We start from the raw sequence: 23562 nt of genomic DNA on the forward strand, positions 1-23562 counted from the left end.
ATCCAGTTGTGCCCCTTATTTTAACTCTTCAGTTCTTTCGTCTTCTCTGTTTCTAAGTCAAACACGTACTTTCCCTTTATATAATTTATTATTTTATTAAGAAATTTGCAAAGAAATGTCTGAAGGGAGATTTTTAATTTCCCCAGTGCGAAGAAACCACTGCAAGAAATAAACTGTTACGGCAAACTGAAGAATTTGTTTGATGTGATCAAAGGGAAATAACTACATTTTACTCAGTATTATTTAGATCTTAAGCGACAAAGATATGGCGAGCCCGAGCGGTGGCAGGTTCTGTCTTCCAAACGAAGTGGATTGATCGAGTTTCTTTCTACACCTTGGTTTCGCTAGGGAATGCTATTATTTTATTGTCAAATAAATGAAAATTTTGTTTTTACATGTATACAGAATGATATCACAGCATAAACTCGCATATAATTCGTGTACAAATTATGATTGTTTTCAAACCAATTGTAAGTCAAAATAATTTGCCGATATTATCGATCGGCGGATGGTCCGCGATAATCGATACTTAAAACAGGATCGATTGCCAGCCCTAGTTAAGCCGTTACTAGGAACGTTATTTTTAAATGGGAGATGTATGACGGTGTATGTCAGATAAAAACAACACTTCGTTAATTTAAATGCAAATATTTGGAGTCAGATGATAGTTATGCCACTACATTGGCCTCTGTAAGTTTAATTAGTCATAATAGCATAAAATTATCTTATTTTTAAGATGCTACATACATTAATAGACATTGAGTTTGCCACTTGGAACTAAAGGCACCCAATCGTAGCTAAAAATAAGCACACATCAGTACATCTCAACGCTTTTAGCTACGTTCTCTTAACAAGGTCAAGAGGAATAACCCACCGACACTTATTCAGTATAACCATTTTTGAAACAACAGAAATATATGATGGGATTGATTTGTGTTATTTATAAATACATGTAGGTCAAACAGAATGTACATGTCACAATTTAGTAAAATATTTGTTACCCTTTTGTCCATATATGCTTTTACACAAATATTGATTTAATTTAGCTGTACTTTGTAACATTGACAAAAAAGGAGATTCTTTTTACTTGAAGGTGAAATATTGTATTATTTAGTTGTATTTCAAATCAATTACATGATAGTAATATCTCTGGAACAATAAATAATGTCTGAATATAAGATTGGTACTTAAACTTCACAACAACAACAAAGATAATTGGATGGTTACAAAGCTTGATCTTTCACAGTACGGATTAGTCAGAATCGGTCTATTTTTTGTGTGTCTTGTCCGGAGGTTTGTCCTATTGAACTTACTATTGGAGGTTAAACATCGGCTTCCAATATAATGATGTTTTTAGACAGAACAGAACATAGAGATTAAGATGTATCTGACTGAATGTTAATATTAAGATTCTTACAGCATAAAACTCATAAAATTTATATAAATTAGAATGCTTGAGTTAGTTTTTCAAACCATAAAGTACTAAACCCACTGGGACCAATATCTATCTCACACAAAAATTCAAACATTGTTTGATAACCAAATGTTGTATATGGCAATGCAGAAACGAAAAGAAACAGTCTGAAGAAAAACTTAAATAATACATAGTTCGGAAATAATACTTATTTCATTTCTTTAATAAAATGCCACATGTGGGATAAGATAGTTCTTTTAATGTGTAATGATCAGTTATGATTTTTTTCAAACCTGACCAGTCTACTAAGTTGCAAGTCCCCAATGGGCTAACAATGACACTGTATTAGAGCCTTTTCTAAAGGCTAACCACGATAGCTGATCTTGAAAATGTTATAAAAGTCTACTTGAATAAATTCAATGCCCTAAACTTAGGTACTTGAATTGGGGAAAACCAGCCAAAGTTTTACAGATTTCTCACAATGTTTCCTTTCTTATCTTAGTAACACAGTATTCAGAAGAACTTTCTTATATGGATTTTTTTTCACCTATATGGATTTCTCATTTACTGCAGTATACACTGCATCTTCAGTCCGCACAAATAAAAGTTTTTTTTACACATGTATATACAAGCTTAAAAAGTAAACTTAAAAAATAAGCGTGTTTTATAGTACAAATTTCTAACAAGTACATGTTAGCTTCTTTTGTTAATATACATTTCATCCTATTACGTATGAATAATAAGCTTACACATGTTTGAAAAGAAAATATCAATTGTCTTTGCACACAATTCTAAATTTGTCCAAACCCTAAATGTAATTGATAAAAACTTAAAAAGTCAAATTCATTCAGCACACTGTTGTCACTTTAATACATGTAAGTAGATAGGAGTATTTACACAGATCCAAAAGATCAAGAAATAAATATTAAACACACTTTAACGAGTCAAAATAATCTGGACATTCGGTACAAGAATATAATTCAAATGTTTAGTGCAATAAATCCAGTTTTTATAAATTTTCAAATATACTTGATCATCTGATTTAGTTTCAGAACTTACCTGGAAAATTATGTACTGTTATAAACAAAAAAATATTTCAGTTTTGAAAATCTTATATTTACATATAATTTATTTATTTAATTTCAAATTTGTAAAGTCGAGTTAAACCTTGCCTGATTAAGAAAATATTTTTCCAGTTAAAACAGTACATAAAATAATTAATAAATCTGTACCAGTAACTAGTCAAGTAGTAGCAAGATTTACATGTAAGGGCATATTTGGGCCTATATGTATGCATTTTCACAGCATGACGTTATGTTATGTGCATGAAATAAATGCTGCTCACTTAAAGTCCTATAGTAAGACAAATTATCTTGCATTCAATGGATGAAGGTCAAATTGCAATAATTCGATGGGCGGGCACAGTAACATGACAGAATACATCAGTATCATCATTAATAATCATTTCAAGTAATCCTGTATGAGCATTCTTACTTTATATACATTTGATTTATCATTTCATAAATATCAAATTTTCTAAATTGGTGAAAGAAAGATAGGTTGCCAAACATACGCCCACAACAGCTAAGTCGTCTGGGCAGTCAACAACGGCTGTTGCATATTTTTTCTTTAGTCAGTAAGGAGAATGTTTACAACACAAAAATCTTATGAGTAATAACCCATTAAGTAATTTTCAGAAATCAATAGAAATCATTAGAATTTGCTTCGATTGTTTGCCTCATGACCTTGAACAATTTATATTAACCTTAAGTCTCTAGAGCGTCTACAATATTTTTCAAAGTGATCAAGGGCAATAACTCTGCAAGTAATTATCAGAAATAGTTGAAAATCAATAGGCTTCATCGTCCCATTACCCTAAACAATGTGTATACATTTAAAGTGAATCTGATATCAACTTTAGCCTCCAGACCATCTACAAGATATGTCAAAGTGATCACGGGCCATAACTCTGGCAGTAATTATCAGAAATTGCCAAAAATCAATAGGATTCTTCGTCTCATGACCTTAAACACAGTATATCAATTTAAAGTCAATTGAATATTAACTTTAGCCTCTAGAGTCTCCATACGATTTTATCAAGTGATCAAGGGCCATAACTCTGGTAGTAATTATCGGAAATCTCTGAAAATCAATAGGCTTCTTCGTCTTGTGACCTTAAACACCGTATAAATTTAAAGTCAATCGGATATTCCCTTTAGCAATTGTTGACACCGGACCGACAGACCAATGACAATATACGACCACATTTCAATGTGGGCGTATAAAAAATAATCAGTGTAGCTTACAATACAATGTGCATGTACCACTACATGTACTTTAGTACTGTGTAAAATTAATGGCGTTGAGTACTCTAAAATGCACATTTAAAAGCTAGTACTAAGTTTTGTTCATAAGATATGACATTTTTGTTATTTGGGGTGATAAACTGCAATCATCAAAAAGTTCAAAAACCAATTTCATTTACTATGTACTGCAACAGAAAAATTCAATCCCGAGTAACTGATACAAATGGTCTATCTACTGTATACCTTAACTGGTCATCTCTACTCGAGGCAGACAAACATTGTAAAGAACTCATCAAATGTGGTTGCCAAAATGTCTGCCAGCCACCTTGTAAATGCATGGTAGCTTTATTATCATGTAATAAACTTTGCACCAGCGATGGAACTTGTTATCAAATGTGACCAATAAAAGAATGAGTATGGTGGGCGAATTTTCAAGTTAGCTGACCCTCCCGTTCAACTGTATTTGCTCTGTTTATTCAAGTTTACAATCTCATCAAGTTAACTAGTAATCTAGAAATCATTTATTATCGTTAATGTGTGAATGTCGATTTCAGCCGTTTTCTAGTGAAGTTTGGAGCATGAAGGTCAATATGTGTATTTTCGGTAACTAAAGATGACAATATGATAATAAAAGCACTGCTGGTAAATTCAGTGGGTGCTAAAACATTAATTACGACGCTTAGATAAAGTTTCTATAATATCGAGAAGCCAAAATCTCATACTCATACATGTATTTCGGTAGCGGCCAAAAATAGGGTCAGATCGCGCGTGTCCTGCTGTTTCCTGCTTTTATTTGAAAGAGAACATCAAAAACTACCTATATATGCCAATTTTCATGCTTTTGTCAAAAAGTGAACGATTCTATGAAAATATCGACCTAAGCGACTGGACTACACAACAAGTTTTAAAATACAACAATTTGGATGTAAAATGTAAATATTTATTTCAGTACACTACTCCGACGCACTCAAAATGATATTATGCATTACGAAAGGGGTAGTCTTTGACCATCAAAAAAAGAAATCTAAAAATGGTCCAGTCGTGGTAATTGCATTGTAGAGGGAATTTCCTCTAATGACCTGGTCACATGACTTAATTGGGATATGCCATCCAGTGTGAAATTGTTGCTGGAGCAGCCATGATTTGTTTACTGCGGATCACATGACTTATATGCAAGACGTCATAATTTATTCAACAACTGATCTACATGTAGGTCGGGGACATCTTCTTGTTTGCTATAAATAGTTTATTTCTTTCCGCGTGTATCTCCATTATACACAACAAACGTTTGGGCGGTTAGTGTATGTGTCCTCTTGGTTATGTTACACAAGGAAGACGTATGCAAAGATTGTTGCTGAAAAGTTACATGTAATGTGTATCTTAGACTACTCAACGCTCTTAAAGGAGTATTGTAAAAAAATTGCTACAGTTCACTTAATAGTTTTAAACACTTTAATCTTCCAATTTATGGTATTTTTTAACATTCTTACCAATACAAGAACACTTGAAATGACTTGTTTTTGAAGGTACATGTATATTCACTGTTTTCAAGAATACTTGAAAATTTTTTACATCTCTAATCCCAATGGACTATCTTTTGATTTAATTGTTTTCTTAGACAACTGTTGCAACAAGAATTGCATGAAATAATCTATTGTTGAGTAATTAAGTTCCAAAGAAAGGTATAGGAATCAGAGATGTGCGAAATAAAATACATAACTGGATTTATCACAAATCAATAAATATTAAGAAACAGAATACAACTGAAAGGGCAAGTAAATTTTGAAAAAATATTTTTGTGAATTTTTTTTCATGCAAATACTGAGCAAATTGAAAAGATAGGATGCCAGGCAACGAAACATACACCCACAGCGGCTAATTCGTCAGGGCAGTCAACAAGAGTTGTCACATATTTTTACTTTTATCGGTAATGAAACATTTATAATACACTATAATCTGATTAAGACTTAAGAGTAACAATTCAGAAAATCATTAGAATTTGTTTGGCCCATGCTAACGTTAAGTATACAAAACATTTAAAATCATGGATTTAGCAATTCAAGTTATCAAAAATAATTGATAATCAATCTTTAAGAGTAGACCGTGTTTCAATCTAAAGTGAATCGAAACGATTATATATAGGCGTAAACAGGGTGTATAAATATAAAAAATCAATCAGATGATAACTATGGTCTCTAAATGATCCACAAGATTTTTCAAAGTGATCAAGGGCCATAACTCTGGCTGTAATTATCGGAAATCAAAAGGCTTCTTCGTCTGATGACCTTAAACACTGTGTATAAATTTAAAGTCAATCGGATATTAACTTTAGCCTTTAGAGTGTCCACAAGATTTTTCAAAGTGATCAAGGGCCATATATATCAGAAATCGTTGAAAATCAATAGGCTTCTTCGTCTCTTGGCCTTAAACACTGTGTATAAATTTCAAGTCAATCGATATTAACTTTAGGCTCTATAGCGCCCACAAGCAATAATGGACGCCGGACAGACGGACGGACGGACAGGGGCGACGACAATATACAACTACATTTCAATGTGGGTGTTTAGAAATGGACTCTTACAATACATGGATAACAGTTAATCAAGGCTTGCGTGCTACAGTAATTCAATGAAAAAACTTTCACATCTATACATGTAAAGTAATAGTATGTCTACTATTTACATGTATCTAAGACTGGGTCCATCTACTATATATATATATATAAAACCCTGCAGTATCTCTTGTGCTGTAGTCTCAAACTGTTCAATTGCCTAACAAATTCTGTAACTTGACTTAGTGCAATGGGGACTTGCTTTCTAATATCAAAACATGTCACATGGGACAAGGAAAATGTATCGCATTCAATTTCTGGACCCAGTCTCCGTGCATTTTGTATTTAAATATTTTTTAAGTTGATATCAATAATGTCGACAGTGAGTAATGTGTTTCCATTCTTGTGAATAAAAAAAAGCTTAGATATTAGACGGCTGGATTAAGTGCAAGTGTATTAATTTTTCGACTCAGATTAAAATATAGACCTATCGCTGTGAATTTCTACACACAGTTCCGCATGCCAAACGAAAAGAACTCATACCAACAGACCATTTGATTGGCTAATCCCTCATGTAAACCAGAACGCTGGTTATTTAACAACGCTTCCAGATCCAATGTAGTGAAGGCAAACAAAACGTAATTTTGAACTATAAAAAAGAAACGAAATAGGATCTGTGTTTTAATCCAGAAAAAAGATAAGATTTTTCGTTAAATTGCAATGTAAATGTTGAGGTTAACTATCAACATTCTTGATATCAACTTTTGGGGGTAAAGACAATGCCAGAAATATACAAACAGATTTCATGTATATGTTTTTAAATGTGTTTAAATCCAGTTACTGACAATGTAATGTTTTTGATACATTATTTTATTCAATAAAGATCGAAATCTGAGAATGTGTAAGCCCACATGTATAAGCCTACCACACATATTTGGTTAACGTAAATAAAACTTAGATTTCTTTACTCTTCACAAAGATTTTCCTTCCACAAACTGTCAATTTCTAATCAAATTGCAGCATGACATTACATACATTTAGTTTAGTTAATAATGTTTTTAATCATTTAAATTAGATACACTTAATGTATATGTATCTTTGTAAATTTAGATACATGTAAGAAGTCATGATAGCTGTAACAAATGTAATCTGTATTGTACAGCTTCTGTCATTGTCTGGTTTATAGAAGAAATCATTCCCTACCTGATAAAAACTGGGGCATTTGTTGAGGTGATTGACCAAATGAAGCTCCTTGTGAGCCACCGGCTACGCTGCTGGATAAATGTGCAAGACTATCTAAATTTTGATTTTCATTTTGATGTAATGCTATAGGATATAACCCTAAAGTTTCTTCCCCCGTAGAAGAATCTTTTGACTGATTTGAAAAAGCTGCAAAAAATAAATGATAACTATTATTAAAATTTGTTATACAAAATCATATGAACTTATTTATTATTTCCAAAGGCGTAAGTTGTACAATCCCTTCATTCTTTAGTTTATTGTCTTTTCAAGTCTCAACTCTACACTTTATATGTATTTTAAAAGATAGACACCCATCATGTGTACTGTATCATTATTACTTATACAACACATATTTTACTTACAATGTACACTGCTTTGTTCTAACATTTGATGCTGCTGTTCTTGACTAAAAAAACAACTAGCTTGTATAGCACTTTTATCGTCCACCTCCTCCTTAATGTTTGTTAAGTCAATCTCAACAGAGTCATTTTTAAAATTATCTTTAAATGAATGAGAACTAGAACTATCTTGAGACGCTGAAAATGAACCAGATCGGTCTTTTTTAAGAGGAGACTCCCGATCTCTTTGTAATGAAAAGCTGAAACTTTGATGAGATGTTCCATCACTTGACAGTCTAGGATGCTTTCGCCCGTGTCCGCCATCGGGAGATCTTAACCCTCTTTTTGTTGGTGTTTTGTAAATATCGGGGGTACCAGTACTCATCGGAGACATGCCTGGTTGACTATCGGGTTTTGGGGGATTTAATCTTGCTTGTTCATTATTTGTATTTTCACCGGTTTCTGATGTGCTTTTACTTGTGTTTTCACCCTGTTGTTCATCTTTCTTTTTTTGAGCAGTGTTCACTGAATGATAACTGTTACTAACAAACATTGTTGAAGAGGCATCATTTTTACACACTTTCTCATCAACAATATAATTGAATTTTTTTGCCTTGTCAACTTTTAGATAGAGATGTCCAACCACTTCAATATCATTTCTGAATTCAACATTACTATGGCAGAGAACTTGTAGATTTCTCACCAGGGAATTGATGAAATTTGATGCAGCTGCCTCATTCATATTGATAATCTAAAACAAAAAGAAAATGTATTTTGAATAAATTCATCATATTAAATTGGGTGGTGAAACATTATATAAAATCATACAGCAAAGAGCAATGTACATTTAGAGTCTTCTGTGTCATGAAAATATATTGTACAGTATAAGTAATCATCATCATGAATCATTCATGATTTAATTTATAGGCTGCAATGATTCATCCATGAACTGATGAAATGCGAAACAAGCGGCTGCCAGGCAGGATATGCCCACATTTTCGAGAGATGGATAGAGAACAAGCTAAAAAGAAAGTGATTTTTCGTACAATCAATCAAGGGCCATAATTCAGGAAATTACAATTCGATATGCACAAATATCGAAAGGAACCGAGATCTTTGTGTGTAAACTTACATTTCAAGTTTCAACAAAATCGGATAAAAATTGTGACCTCCATAGGATCCACAACCTTGATATACCATATTTTTTACGCTATTTGAGAACGAAGGGCGGCCATTTTGTCTGTCAGTTTTGGGCCGATTTTCACGAAATTCGAACTCAGCCGTCCTTATGGTGTAACGGTGATAGAATAATACGTTTTTTTTAATCGGATAAAAATGATGACCTCTATAGGGTCCATAAGCTAAAAATGCGATTTTTTGTACAATCAGGGGCCATAATTCAGGAAGTTACGATCCGACGTGCCCAAATATCGAAAGGAACCAAGATCTTTGAGTTATAAAATTACATTTCAACTTTCAACAAAATCGGATTAAAATTGTGACCTCCATAGGGTCCACAACCTTGATATACCATATTTTTACGCTCTTTGAGAACGAAGGGCGGCCATTTTGTCTATCAGTTTTGGGCCGATTTTCATGAAATTCGAACTCAGTCGTCCTTAGGGTGTAACGGTGATATAATGATACGTTTTTTTTAAATCGGATAAAAATTATGACCTCTATAGGGTCCACAAGCTAAAAACGCGATTTTTCGTACAATCAGAGGCCATAATTCAGGAAGTTACGGTTCGATATGCGCAAATTTCACAAGGAACCAAGATCTTTGGGTTATAAAGAGAGAGAGAGAAATGGGGTTTAACGTCCACTCGACACAAACTAGGTCATTTCGGGACTAACATATGGTTTAATTTTATTTACATTATTCGCTTGCGCGTAGGGGTCTTTAGCAGTGGGAGGAAACCTGAGGACCCGGAGAAAACCCACGAGGTTGTACAGACGACCCTACTCCTTGCCATGTACAACCGGGGATTCGAAACCACGCCAGTCGACTCAATGACAGACTTTATGATACAGCGCGCACGCTAACCATTCAGCCACCCAACTCCCCTTTGGGTTATAAACTTACATTTCAAGTTTCAACAAAATCGGATAAAAATTGTGACCTCTATCGAGTCCACAACCTTGATATACCATATTTTTACGCTATTTGAGAACGAAGGGCGGCCATTTTGTCTGTCAATTTTGCGCCGATTTTCACGAAATTCTAACTCAGCTGTCCTTAGGGTGTAATGGTGATATAATAATACGTTTTTTTAAATCGGATAAAAATTATGACCTCTATAGGGTCCACAAGCTAAAAACGTGATTTTTCGTACAATCAGGAGCGATAATTCAGGAAGTTATGGTCCGATATGTGCGAATATCGAAAGGAACCGAGATCTTTAGGTTATAAACTTAAATTTCAAGTTTCAACAAAATTGGATAAAAATTGTGACCTCTATAGGGTCCACAACCTAGATATACCGTATTTTTACGCTATTTGAGAACGGACGGCGGCCATTTTGTCTGTCAATTTTGGGCCGATTTTCACTAAATTCGAACTTGGTCGTCCTTGGGGTGTAACGGTGATATAATAATACATTTTTTTTTAAATCGGATAAAAATTATGACCACTATAGGGTCCACAAGCTAAAAACGTGATTTTTCGTACAATCAGGGGTCATAATTCAGGAAGTTACTATCCGATATGCGCGAATATCGAAAGGAACCAAGATCTTTGGGTTATAAACTTACATTTCAAGTTTCAACAAAATCGGATAAAAATTGTGACCTCTATAGGGTCCACAAGCTCAAAACGTGATTTTTCTTACAAACAGGGGCCATAATCCATGAAGTTTCGATTCGATGCATGCCAATATCGAAAGCAGCCAAGATCTTTTGGAGATAAACCTATATTTCAAGTTTCGTCAAAATCGGATAAGAATTGTGACCTGTAGAGTGTCCAAATGAAAATGTGGGCGTATAAAAAAAATCAGATTCACCAACTTTCAAGAACTTTTAGGCATTCCGATGTCGAAGAAATAAAAGGGATTCATATTACGATATTTATATGGAGCAATGTACGTTAAGACCTAACAATTGAAGATGGTGTGTCTGTGTCTGTGTGTGTGTGTGTGTGTGTGTGTACGTACCTACATGTATGGATATGTGTCATGTGATTGGTCTTTGATAATTGAGAGTGACAGGTTATTTACTGAAGCAACAGGTATGAAAGAGAGAGAGAGAAATGGGGTTTAACGTCCACTCGACACAAACTAGGTCATTTCGGGACTAACATATGGTTTGATTTTATTTACATAATTCGCTTGCACGTAGGGGTCTTTAGCAGTGGGAGGAAACCGGAGGACCCGGAGAAAACCCACAAGGTTGGACAGGCAACCCTACTCCTTGCCACATACAACCGGGGATTCGAAACCAACAGGTATGAAGAAAAGCTACCTGTCGCTTGCGACAGGTAAATTTTTTTTGATGATGTGTCGCAATAATGAGTATGATGTAGTAAAAGTGTGCAGTAGCATTAGGTAAATCTTCCTGCCTCCTTCCCCTAGTTACATTTATGCCCAATTTCACACATTGGAATTCCTGGTTGGGGCCTTGCGCAGCTGTGCATAATCATGGCATGGATATAAATGTCATGACCTAATAGTAATAATAAATAAACTTTTGTTCAATTGTCGTGCTGTCGCCACATATAGATTACAAAATGCTCTATTACTTGTATCTAAAACAACATATCAGACCACCTATCCTATATAGTATATTATAGTCATCAAATACGGCATCCATAGAACAAGACTGTCCAAGGGGCCTTTAGAAAAAAAGTATTGCAAATACGGTGGCCTGAAATAGCTCGGACACCACACAAAGATAACTATAATATTAATATAATATGCATTCTTCAAGTGTGTTCTGCATATGATAATATAGTTGAAAAAACTTATTAGGACGTGAAAAGATTGTCTTTTTTAAGTTTTAGAGAAGAAGTGAAATGTCGATTTGCCATCCATGTGGCAGACAGTAAACTGGACTAAACGTGAAAAACATTTTTATTCAAGATGGCGTAAAACTAGTAAAAGCCGGTGATAATGAATGTACAATGGCTGAAATCTTTTCTTTTCGACTCGTTTAGTGCCTATAATCTATCTTTATACTTACAATATATTGCTTAATTCAATTATTTAATGCTAGATACTTGTATTGGTGAGACTTGTTACTTTTACAATGATGAAATTATTACTAAGCGTGATCAATATAACTTTTTATAAATAAACAGTTATTTCTGCAGATACCATGAAGCTCGCGCAGATAAACGCTTGAGTTTTACTTGACTAGTAGCTCCGTTACAATTCAGACTGAGAAAAATAAATTCCGGATAAGCGAGACTTAAAATTGCGGGCGCGCGCTAAGGATATGTTATTTTTTTAAGGGAATCGCATATTGCGAAAAGATAATACAGAATTTTTTCCGAAGGTAAAAGAATAAAACTAAACTTGAATAAATGAACAAAGAACAAGGAATCTTCAAACAGATATATTAATCCGATATTAATATAGGAAACAAAGTATTTCATGTACGATTCGATTTTAATAATAATTTCTCCCACGACTGAGCCAGCGGGTTTATATTCGATTATCCAGTCGTAATCAGTTGTTCCTACTCACTTCAGGATATTATCTATAGTACGGTACACAAATAATATCACTATAATTTTGTAATAATAAACTGCAGTTTTATTTTGTGTCACAAATTAATTTGAGTTCAGAAACTTGTGAAGCTAAATATGCAAACATTTGCATTGGTTAAGATTAAGTGGTACGAAACGACTCTCTCTAAACCGGCCATTATTCTATAAATAGACTACATAAATCGACCATTACACTCTCGATCCACAAGAGCGGTATGTAAAGTTGAAATTATGTTATATGTGCGTATGTGTGGATAATTGTTGTCCACATTTCTTTTATCTTAGACCTCGCCCCGATCACTGTAGCATCTTGTATTTTATGGACGTTTATGTTGACCGATACAGTGAAAACGTCCTGATAAAAGACAAAACGCCATACCAATTCATCCATGATATTTACTATAAAGGACACATGGGCTTAGTTCGTTACGTAATCAAATGCGGATTAAACGGTCCATCGCACCGCTTTCCTTTCAAATCATTCAAATCATTCAAATCATTCATTGCAACTTTTTGTGATCAAATTAAATCAATACCCACGCCTATCATCTGATTATAAACAGTAAAATGATTTATAGAGTTATTGCCCTTAACGTAACCAATTAAAATATGCTCAATAATTTATGTGATTACATTTTTAGACATCATGATTCATATTTTCACCTGATTTTGATTAAACTTGCTGTGGCTTTATAATTTATATTCATAAAATTTTACCGCAACATTCAGATTTTCTGTGTCTGGGGTAAACACAGATTTTTTTTAGATTTGAATTAGAAACAGACCTTTAGGAAAAGGAAAAATTAATTGTGTCCGGTCTTATCCCACTCAGACAAAGATTAAAAAACACTTCCTGTTCTTTTTCCAAATTGGTAGAAATATTGCATTTGATTTTGATAACCAACTTATAAAAATTGAAATTTTATTGACCAATGGTTTTGACCAATACAATAGTATTGATTTTTGTAACAATAAAAAATTTCTATTTTACTAGGTGCAGAACAATAAGCATTACTGTACCAGTTCCCAGATTATCCTTAAAAAATTCAGATCTACAAGCATGGATATTGTATCAGCTAATAATTTCATGGACAATTTGATAAAGAATATTCAGATGTTATGCCATGGTCATATCCCCTTCGTTAATAATGTAGAAGTTATTGGCCATATCTACCTAAATATTGACTGTGGTAAAAAGCTCAATTATATTTTGAATGAGAAATGCAGTAAAGCCAGTACGTCTTTAATATTTACCAGCAACAGTTTTCATGCTTCACCTGGCAATGAAAATCCTTCAAAGCCAAAGAAACAGAAGACTTCAACTGTTGTTAGTCCTGAAGGAACTCCATCAAAAATTAGTAAGAGATCTGATGAAACAAACTTAAAACAAGACCATGTTGATGAATACTTTGGTATGATGTCTTTTAATGACAATTAGCTTAAGAGATATTATCACTGATACCAAATATTTGTAAAAACCCAATACCTGAATGAAATAAATAGCCATGTGTCCCCACTTAACACTTTTCAAGCATTTTTATGTGTTATCCACATTTTCATTTTACTTCTGCTTTTATGTCTTGTAGTCTTTTTGTAATTACCTTTAAAGTAGACACAACTGACAATGGAGTAGTATGGCCCAATGTAATTCAAAATGGAAAAGGTATCACACATCTTATTCAATTAAAATAGTTAAAGAGGTCCTTAGATTAGAAAAATGTGTCCTTTGGTTTTAAATTCACTGTATGATTTTTACTGTAAATTGATTCTTCTATTGTTGTGTTTTTAGATGCCAGTACAGAAGAAGCAGATTCACAAGAATTTGATGATTCTTCTGGACAACACATGTTTGTAGATCCTGCTAGTGAAGATGAAGATGATGACAATCCAACAAAAAGTGAAATATCTTGTACAAGCACAGGTATATTTTGTACGCTATATTTTGAGAATTTTAGTATTATTAGAATAGGATTGTTTAATCATAGCTGGAAAACCATAAATGAGACAATTTATATATTTTCTTATTACTGCACTTGAACAGCATTTTTTTTGGAATGTTGGCTGTAATGTTTGCAAATGTGTTTAGAATAAAGTTACTTGGCCAAAGAACAGTGTAGACATTTTCTCATAGACAAAATTATTAATACTGGGTATATTGATAGTCCAAACCAGGGGTGTCACCCGGGCCAAATTTGGCCTGCCAAGGGTTTAGATAACCTGTGGAACAACTTTCAGCAAACTGAGGTGTCAATATTTCTTAGAATCTAGCGGTGGAAATCATTTATTATTTTATCTGGTTTCAGTAAAACTCTGACTTCTGTACTGTATGTCATAGATATCTAAGTTGTATGTAATATAATGTGCTCAATAGTATATCTTGACAATTTGGAAACCTGTCTAAAATAATTGCCTGTGTCAAGGACATTTGGCTTTGTTTTTATAATTTTTGTATATCTCCGGCCCACTTGATGTAAAATTTTTGTTCACGTGGCCCCTTGATCGAAGTGAGTTTGACACCCCTGGTGCAAACCAAAGAAAGAGAGCTGATTAAGCTCATTTGTTTTTTGATAGGTCATACGGCAAACATAATCTTTTGGGAGTCAATTTATGCTTAAATTAAATTTTATTTCAGATGCATTTAACACTGAAGCTTCAATCAAAAATGTCAACATTTCTGGATTACTGTAAGTTTGATTCAGGATAGTTAAATTGATGTTATAGCCTAACAGCTGTCATTTTTATACACCTACATTTTTATGTGGACATATATTGTTGTCGCCCCTGTCCGTCAGTCCGTCCACAATTTGTTTGTGAACACTCTACAGGTCACAATTTTTATCCCGTTTTGACAAAACTTGAAATATAGGTTTATCTCCCAAAGATATTTCGGTTCCTTTCGATATTGGCATTAGTCGGATCGTAACTTTTTGGATTATGGCCCCTGATTGTAAGAAAAATCATGTTTTTAGCTTGTGGACATTCTAGAGGTCACAATTTTTATCCAATTTTGATGAAACTTGAAATATGTGTCCTTTTTATCTCATTTAAAATAACGTTTAGATATATCCCTGTTACACCATTATGACGGCTGAGTTCGAATTTAGTGTTAAAGTATGTAATATCAAGTGTATCATCGTTAAGTGTATCATCGTTACACCCTGATGATGATTGTGTTCGAATTTCTTCAAAATCGGACCATAACTCCCCGCCAAAATGGGCGCTCCTTGAACGCAAATTGTGTAAAAATATGTAAAGTATGATGAAACTTAAAATATATGTTTATATCTAAAGGATCTCAAGTGCTTTGGATATTTGCACAAATCAGACCATAACTTCCTGGATAATGGCCCCTGATTGTACGAACAACTTTAAACAGATTTTAAAAATCGTTTAAATATATCACCATAATGAAGGTTGAGTTTGAATTTCGGGAAAATTGAAATGAAACTGCCTGACAAAATGGCCGTTCCTTTTATGCAAATTGTGTACAATGATGTAATACGAAGGGTGTGGACCCTCTAGAGGTCACAATTTTTGTCCGATTGTGATGAAACTTAAAATATATCTTTATATCCCAGATCTTAGTCCCTTTTGATATTCGCGCAGCAGACCATAACTTCTTGGATTATGGCCACTGATTGTACGAAAAATCACGTTTTTTTTTTAGCTTGTTTTCTATCCATCTCTTGCAAAATGTGGGCGTATCTTGCCTGGCAACCGCTGGTTGTCCATGAAAGTGTAAAATTCACAATGCCTATAAGTTTAGCCTGCTTAACTATTCTGACCATTGATTCTGATCTTGTTGATCAGAGAAGTTAATGTCATCAAATGCACATCCCGAATTATCTCTAACCCATTAAGAGGACCAAGTTAAGCCAGCTCAGCAAATAGGAAGTTTTTGACCAAAAGAAATTAAAGTAGCCTAAAGGCCCAAATAAAGTCAAAAGAATTATTATGTCCAGCATTGGTGTCAATTGTTAGTTTGAAATCTAATCAACTGGTAATTATTTTGGATACAATAAGGTTGATCTAATAATTTCCAGTTGCCTGAATATTTTGGCATTTGACCGCTGCGACTAACTGGTTATCATGTGCTGTGAGTCAAATAGAATAGACCTTATCAAGAAATTATGGTATGCTATACCCAACAAATTATCATACTGTTGTATATAAGTTGTGGCAATACGGGTACATAAGACAACAAAAAACAGGAACTCTCTTTCTACATCATCAATAAAGACAGCAGAAAAATAACATATACACGAATTGTATATATATCAATAAGATAAATATATTTATGTTAACTTCAATTCTTTTTATAAATTCAGGCATGATGTAGGACAAAGTGATAATATTGACTATTCTATCATTGAAATGGGCACACAGCAGGGTAGACCTATGCTGGTGGATAATATTGGTTATAGTTATAATTTGAGAGTAAAAGTAAAAGTAAAATCTATATTACTATGGATACTATTTAACCCCTCCTTTTTTTAACAGGAGACTATTAAAATGGGTTCATCAATTTGTCTGTCTCCCTGTCTTAGGACACCATAACTCTTAATTGAGCTAGAATTTTCAAACTTGGTGTAAGTGTTTAATAGGGGGATGCCTTGACTGAATTCAATAATGAACATTCTCTACTTAGTCTAAGCAGAGATATACAATTTGCTTGGTTATGACTTTGGAACACAATAACTTGGATTCTAATTGGACGAGAGTGATAATGAGAATTTTCAGCTTGGACTTAGTAGGTTGGTCAAAACTTTGGAACACAATAACTCTGCTTTTAATTAAAGTAGACTTGAAGGAGAGTGATAGAACTTGGTGAAGTTCAATTGTGAGCATTTTCTGTTTGGTTCTTATGATCAATTCAATTGCTTGATGCGTAAGAAAAAGGTAAATTTCCAATTAATTAATATGTCTCATCTATTTATTTTGGGATTAAGCCTCATTCTTTGCATGTTTTTCTGTAAAGTTACTATCTATAGTAAACCTTCCTGGGTTTTCGTAAGTTCATCTCTTGAAATGTTGTCGTATATTGTCATCACCCCCATCTGTCCGTCCGGCATCCACAATTGACTTTAGATTTATACAATGTTTATGATCATGAGATGATGAAGCCTATTGATTTTCGATAATTACTGCCAGAGTTATTGCCCTTGATCCCTTTAAAAATTGTGTGGCCGCTTAAGGTGTTTGTCATGAGACAAGGAATCTGTTGAATTTCAGAGATTTCTGAGAATAACTGCAAGAGTTATATGATGCCCTTGATGAGATGAAGAAACTTATTGATTTTCAGGAATTGCCCAAAATAGCTGCCAGAGTTATGACGCTTGATTAACTTAAATTTTATACACAGTGTTTATAGTCATGAGATGAAAAAGCCTATTGCTTAATGGGTTGTTAATCTTGATCCATTTTTAGTGTCTTTAAAATGCTCCCATGGCCTACAAAACAACAAATATGCGACAAACCTTGTGGATTTCTCAGATGACTTAGCTGCTGTAGGCGTATGTTTTGTTGCCTGCCAACCTATCTTTCTAAATGCCCTCTATAGCAAACTGGTACATGTATTTCCAAAATAATGCCTATAGCACACTGTACGGCATATGCCCGTCTTCATTAGCCCTGTCGGTGCAGACATTGATCCCCATTTCTTTTCATTTATGACTGAGTCACATTAGAACCATCTGGAAGTAGTGTTATGTATTTTAATGTTACAACAATAGTTGTATGCTTTGATATAAGATTATTTACAATCTTATTAAAATGCAGATCCTATTTCATTTTGTTTTTTATAGTTCAAAATTTCATTTTACTTGTCTTTACTACACTAGGATCTGGAAGAGTTGTTATATAATCACATTCTTGTTGATGTGAGGGATTAGCCAATGAACCACACTTGATGTAAACAAAATAAATTCAATCAATTAAACAACAATCAGATGTCTTTATTGATGATTTGCCTGTAAGTTATTTTAAACAAATTATTTAATAGGAACGAGCAGACAAATGTGCAACATGGCGATGTACTGTTAGAAATAAGAAAATAAGATGTGCAGCAACTGTATCACAAAAAGGAGATCAATTTATCAGAGGAAAACATGAACATAGTCATGATCCGAAAGCAGGCCTGTTAACATCAGTTTTGATTACTGCAGAGGTTTGTATTCATTCTTAAAACAATTGCATATATTTGAGTCATGAATAACTCATTATACCTAGCTGCCATATCTTGTGAACGGTGTTCTCACTTCTCAGTAATATTATGATTATCCCGAACTCTGAGCCACCTTTGCTTTAAATACATATAAAGTTGCGCATGAAGTTTAAACATGCATTATGCAAGAGCTAAATCTGCCTATCGCAGGTCTTTCTTTAGGCCTGAAATCTTATCTAAATTATTAATTAGACATTAATTAACTTATCTAGACCATAATCAACTCTCGATGTCAAGGCTAGCCTTCGATATCGACTGGATTAGAATCCTATATGCTGCAAATGCTCATTGATAATTAAATCAAAACTATGGATAATCGAGACTATGCTTTTTAACGTACTAACTTTAGTAATGATGAACGAGGCTAGGCGTAAATTTACAAAGCTGATATCTCGGTTCATAGTGGACCAATTTGACTGAAATTTTCAACAAATTACCTTTACATTATCTAGTTTTTAACTATTATAGCGAGAACTGTCAGCTCTTTATCTAATCTCCCATAATGTATCTTTAAAATGTGCTATGTGCAACAGGGTCTAGGTAAATGTGAATACTTAATAAAAGTGATATCAAAAATTTGGACAAGTTCGTATGTTCATTTTTTTTCTCACTTTACCTCTCTGTCTGAAAATCTGATTGCTCGAATAGGGTAGACTGATACGCCTATGAGAACTCTTAAGATTTTTACAAGATTTGCGATCAAATAAACAATCCCTTCAAAGTTGAAAACAATCTATCAAGGACTCTGACCTGTAAAGTGTTCACAATAAATTGTGGATGGACTGACAAGAAGGTTGTGATCAACTGCTGGTAAAAGAGAATGTAAAAAGTCACATTCGGTTTTGATATTGTAATGGTTAAATGAACATTTAAAATGGCTAGACCTCTTTGATTTGGACCTGAAATTTTTTTTGATTTGGATCAAAAATATACCTAAATGAAACTGACATTCGTACAAAAAAAACCCTGTTCATTATGTAAGAATTAGATAAAGAGCTGGTCATTCTTGTTATAATAGTTCAAAAATACATCATGGAAATTAATGAATATATTGACAATTTCAGTCAAATTACTTTATTTTGTGCAAAGTTATGAGTGTTTGAAGTTTTGACCAAATGTAATGTAGTTTGTTTATTACCGTAGAAACGGTACTGGATAAAGTCTTGATTATCTATTATATCGTTAATTCTTAAATGGCCACAGTGTTCTAATCTACTTAAAATAGAAGCCATAAAATAGAAGCCATCCAATGGCCCAGAGAGTTTATTAATTGTTTAAATAATAGTCTGTATAGTGTTTGAAGCCAGAATCTGCAAAAGGCATATTTAGCTCTTACATAATACATAATAATCTTTTCAAAATTTAATCATGCAATGTTAATCAAAGAATGCACCAGATCAGCTCATTTAAATACTTTATCTTTACATTCAAAGGTTCATATTATTTTGTAGGCAAGAGCACAAGCTAGTAATGATTTTATAACACCAATATCTGATGTAGTAGAAAGAGTGATGTCAGTAAAAGGAACAGAAGATGAAGCTGCTTTACCTAAAATATGTAATTTGAAAAGAATGATCAATAGACATAGGCAAATTAGTCGGAAGAGTTGTTCCGTACAAGATCCAGGAGATCTGAACTTTGAAGAAACATGAAATGTAGACTTGCAGGAGGGTCAAAATTTAATTCCTTGTACAGGCTTTTATTAATATTCTGAGCTATTATGTAAATTGAACTGCTCGTAAACACTGTTTAGTGTTTTTAATGTAGTATGTTATATTTACAATAATAAGCTATTACAATCTCGGAGGAAATAGTTACGTTTGTCCTTAGTGCCTATGGGTCCCAAAGACTTAAAAAACAAAATAGATGTGTTTTATATTTTAAATAGGTACTCATTGGGTGTCTGCAATGCTACATTTAGTTTGAAGTCAGACTCAAAATTTTATTATACAAACTGGCCGTAAGAAGATTATAAATTGGTTTGTTTCTATTTTAAAAAAATGAATATGTTGTATTGTTAATTTATCAAATCATTACCATTCATGTAAATTCTGTTACATATTATCATAATGGCATCATTTAAAATAATTAAGAGAAATGTTCTTGAAGAAATGATTCAAATAAAATTTTTTTCCAAATGTAAGCGTAAACTTTGTAAATTTAATGGAAGAAGCTGGAATTCATTAACACCTCAGTACTTTTTCACTAGTAATGTTATTAGTAAAGTGTTGAGCAAGAATTGGACAATAGAAACTGCCAATGTAAACAGAAACTGCCCTGAGATTGCTGAGAAGATTTCAAGTTATGTTTATGAATTTTAGAACATTTTAAACATGCCTCCCATTGTTCAGAAGGTTGACAAGGAGGTATGTCTAACATTGATTGCATGAAAAACTATGGGGTACATTGGTTATAAGCTTCCAGCATGCAATAAAACAAATAAAACTGGTTTTTAAAGATGTAAATGTGTGTCCTTTGATTAAGAAGGTAAATCTTGATTGTGATCAGTTCAGAAATTACAGGCCAGTATCAAACGTTTATGCATTGCTCACCAATTTACAGCTAATATTGAACAGAATTGTTTGAAAGAACAATATCAAAATGCTTACACTAGTTACATAAAATGTCGCAGTATGGAAACTGCACTTACACGAGTTCACATTGATATTATTATGTCATTAGACAATCTATAATTGAGAATGTGTTCTTATTCTCTTGGGTCTGTCAGCTGCATTTCAACACTGTAAACTGAAAATTATAAATAGACTTTCTACAGAATTTGTCCTTGTTTCTTCTGTAAGACTGAAGACCTCAAACAAGTTTACGCAGAGTACCCCCGGGATCTAGTTAGGTCCAGTCCTTTTTAATCTGTATATAATACTAAACGGCTCGGTTCAATTTTCATCTATAACTGAATTCTGATAAAACATATTTTTATTGGCTCAAAACCACACCTACCAATAGTGACCTACAATAATGAATAGGTTCATTTACACTGATTACAGTAAAATTATTGTCTTTATGATCCAGCCAGGAACATTGTTTTCTTCGATGAACTTATCAGTATGTAAGTTTAGATGAATAATGTTTATAGGCTACTATTTAATCGTTGTACTAAGAAAAATTAGATTGATTACAAAATTTATCACATATGATGCAACAAAAACTTCAACCAATTCATATTATTCCCATATTGTATAATCTGCATGAGTTATCCACTTTCATTACAATTAAGTTCAAAATAACCCTTCTTAAAGCAAACCTCATTTGTCTGGAGCCCCTTAAAGTTTGTGTTTCAAAAGGAGATCTCAGATCTTCAACAGACCACCCATGATTGTTTCTTAGAAGCTTTATCTCGGTAATTTTTAAATCTTGGGCAATGTGACTGTGTTTTTATACAAATACAGGTCACTATTCAATTGAAAAACAGGCGAATACCCCAACCCGGGAATGGTCAATATAATTTGTTTGCCCAGAAGAGTTGCAATTGGGGCGTGACTAAGAAAAAGCTATGGTTTATTCCGAAGAATAGAATTAAAGAACATCATTAAACAGTTATGTAATGGGTTATTTTACTTGCACATTTTTCGTCCCATCTGAATGACTAGACATTGGTCCTTGTCAAACTCTCTGTCCTGCACCACTGACAAGAGGAAATTTCGAGGAACTTTCTCTGTCAAACCCAAGACCTCCAAATTACTGAGCCGACACCTTATTAGCCTACTCACTGAGGCACTGCAGCTCCCAAGATGCGTGGAGAAGACTCACAAACTACACAGTTATTGCCAGTAATAAACAATTAAAGAACAAATTTACGCATATTCTTTTTCTATATCTGCCTGAATTGTTTAAATTGCAAATGTAACAAATTACAATTGTTAGGCGATTTTGTCTCGCAAAAAAACACTAGAAAAGCACAAATTTATTTTTTCAAAAGGTATACACTTGGAATGACTGTGGTCTGTGCCCCCATTCCTATATCAGCACATATGCATCATGGGCAGCTTCATCTTCTGTCCCTGAAAAAAGGTTTTGCACCCCCCCCTCCCCCCGAAAAAAAGTTGCCATACCTCTAAAATACCTACTGTAGACTGCCCCCCTAAAACCTTCACTGCCCCTCTCCGCAGTGCCTGTGCATCATGCAAGAAATTGGTTTAATTTCCCCTTTTCTGCACCAACTGGGCCAATGAAAACAAGTCTATGGCATAAGAATCGTGCTATAGAGTGCGGGGCATTTTGCACGGACAGCGGCGCCCAACTGGGCCAATAAAAACGAGTCTGTGGCATATGAAGCGTACGTGCTATAGCGTGAGGGGCATTTTGCACGGACAGCGGCGCCATACCCTTTATTTCGAATCCGTCTGGGTTCGTTTACGTTGTAGGCCAACATTTACAGTGATTTTCTGTCCGATCATAATCGATAATGACTAGACACTGTTCCTTGCCAGGCCCCCGCATCACTGACAAATACAAATACCATGGACCTTATCAATGTGCTATAGAGGGAAATTTTGCCTGGACAGCTGATCGAGATAAGGCCTACTATTATTTGGAACTGCAACTGTCAAGGGTTCTCTTACATGCACGCCAATGTGTACATCAGACCTTGGTTTTTGGTACCATCCAAACGGGTAGACATTAGCCTTTGTGTTCTGACTACTTCGGTCAAATAACTCGCCTACGTGGACGAAATGGTTGTATTGAAATCGGCATGTGTACGAAACGACCTTCTTCAAAAGAGTTATTCCCCCTTACTTCATGGAGGGGTTATTGTTTAACTTAA

At 33.9% G+C, this 23562-nt stretch overlaps 2 protein-coding genes across 35 annotated transcripts in view; one reads left to right on the plus strand and one right to left on the minus strand.

The window, feature by feature from the left end:
* Window positions 1-12236, minus strand: part of LOC126816055 (uncharacterized) — a 62541-nt gene extending 50305 nt beyond the window's left edge. For 19 of the 30 annotated variants that reach the window (XR_007678207.2, XR_007678208.2, XR_007678200.2 and 16 more), the window contains exons 1-3: window positions 12028-12166; window positions 7876-8602; window positions 7475-7660 (exon numbers count right to left, since the gene is read on the minus strand). Coding sequence is in view for 21 of the 30 variants with exons in the window: in XM_050542177.2 (XP_050398134.1) it covers window positions 7475-7660; window positions 7876-8593 (904 nt within the window). In the remaining 9 variants the exon portion in view is untranslated. Of the gene's footprint in view, window positions 1-7474; window positions 7661-7875; window positions 8603-12027 lie in introns of all 30 variants that reach the window. The other 11 variants (XR_007678206.2, XM_050542193.2, XM_050542197.2 and 8 more) reach the window with 9 other exon arrangements.
* Window positions 12237-12259: 23 nt separating this feature from the next.
* Window positions 12260-21244, plus strand: LOC126816060 (uncharacterized). Of its 5 annotated transcripts, none has more exons than XM_050542213.2 (7): window positions 12260-12551; window positions 13551-13968; window positions 14346-14477; window positions 15189-15240; window positions 16885-17005; window positions 18558-18722; window positions 20231-21244. In XM_050542213.2, the coding sequence occupies exons 2-7, from the start codon at window positions 13617-13619 to the stop codon at window positions 20429-20431; spliced, it is 1023 nt and encodes a 340-aa protein (XP_050398170.1). In that variant the 5' UTR covers window positions 12260-12551; window positions 13551-13616; the 3' UTR covers window positions 20432-21244. The 5 variants fall into 5 exon arrangements, with proteins under 5 accessions (XP_050398170.1, XP_050398171.1, XP_050398169.1 ...); XM_050542214.2 differs by having other exon boundaries at window positions 12481-12556; XM_050542212.2 differs by lacking the exon at window positions 12260-12551 and adding an exon at window positions 12617-12769.
* The last annotated feature ends 2318 nt before the right edge of the window (window positions 21245-23562 follow it).

Source organism: Patella vulgata, chromosome 3 (genome assembly GCF_932274485.2).
Source record: "Patella vulgata chromosome 3, xgPatVulg1.2, whole genome shotgun sequence".
NCBI lineage: Eukaryota > Metazoa > Mollusca > Gastropoda > Patellidae > Patella > Patella vulgata.

Excerpts from the sequence above, each read along its gene's own strand:
- LOC126816060 (XM_050542213.2), top strand. The coding sequence starts at position 13,617 with ATGGATATTGTATCAGCTAATAATTTCATGGACAATTTGATAAAGAAT. Across the intron at positions 15,241-16,884 it reads GTCAACATTTCTGGATTACT|GCATGATGTAGGACAAAGTG; the intron begins GTAAGTTTGATT and ends TTATAAATTCAG. Across the intron at positions 18,723-20,230 it reads CAGTTTTGATTACTGCAGAG|GCAAGAGCACAAGCTAGTAA; the intron begins GTTTGTATTCAT and ends ATTATTTTGTAG.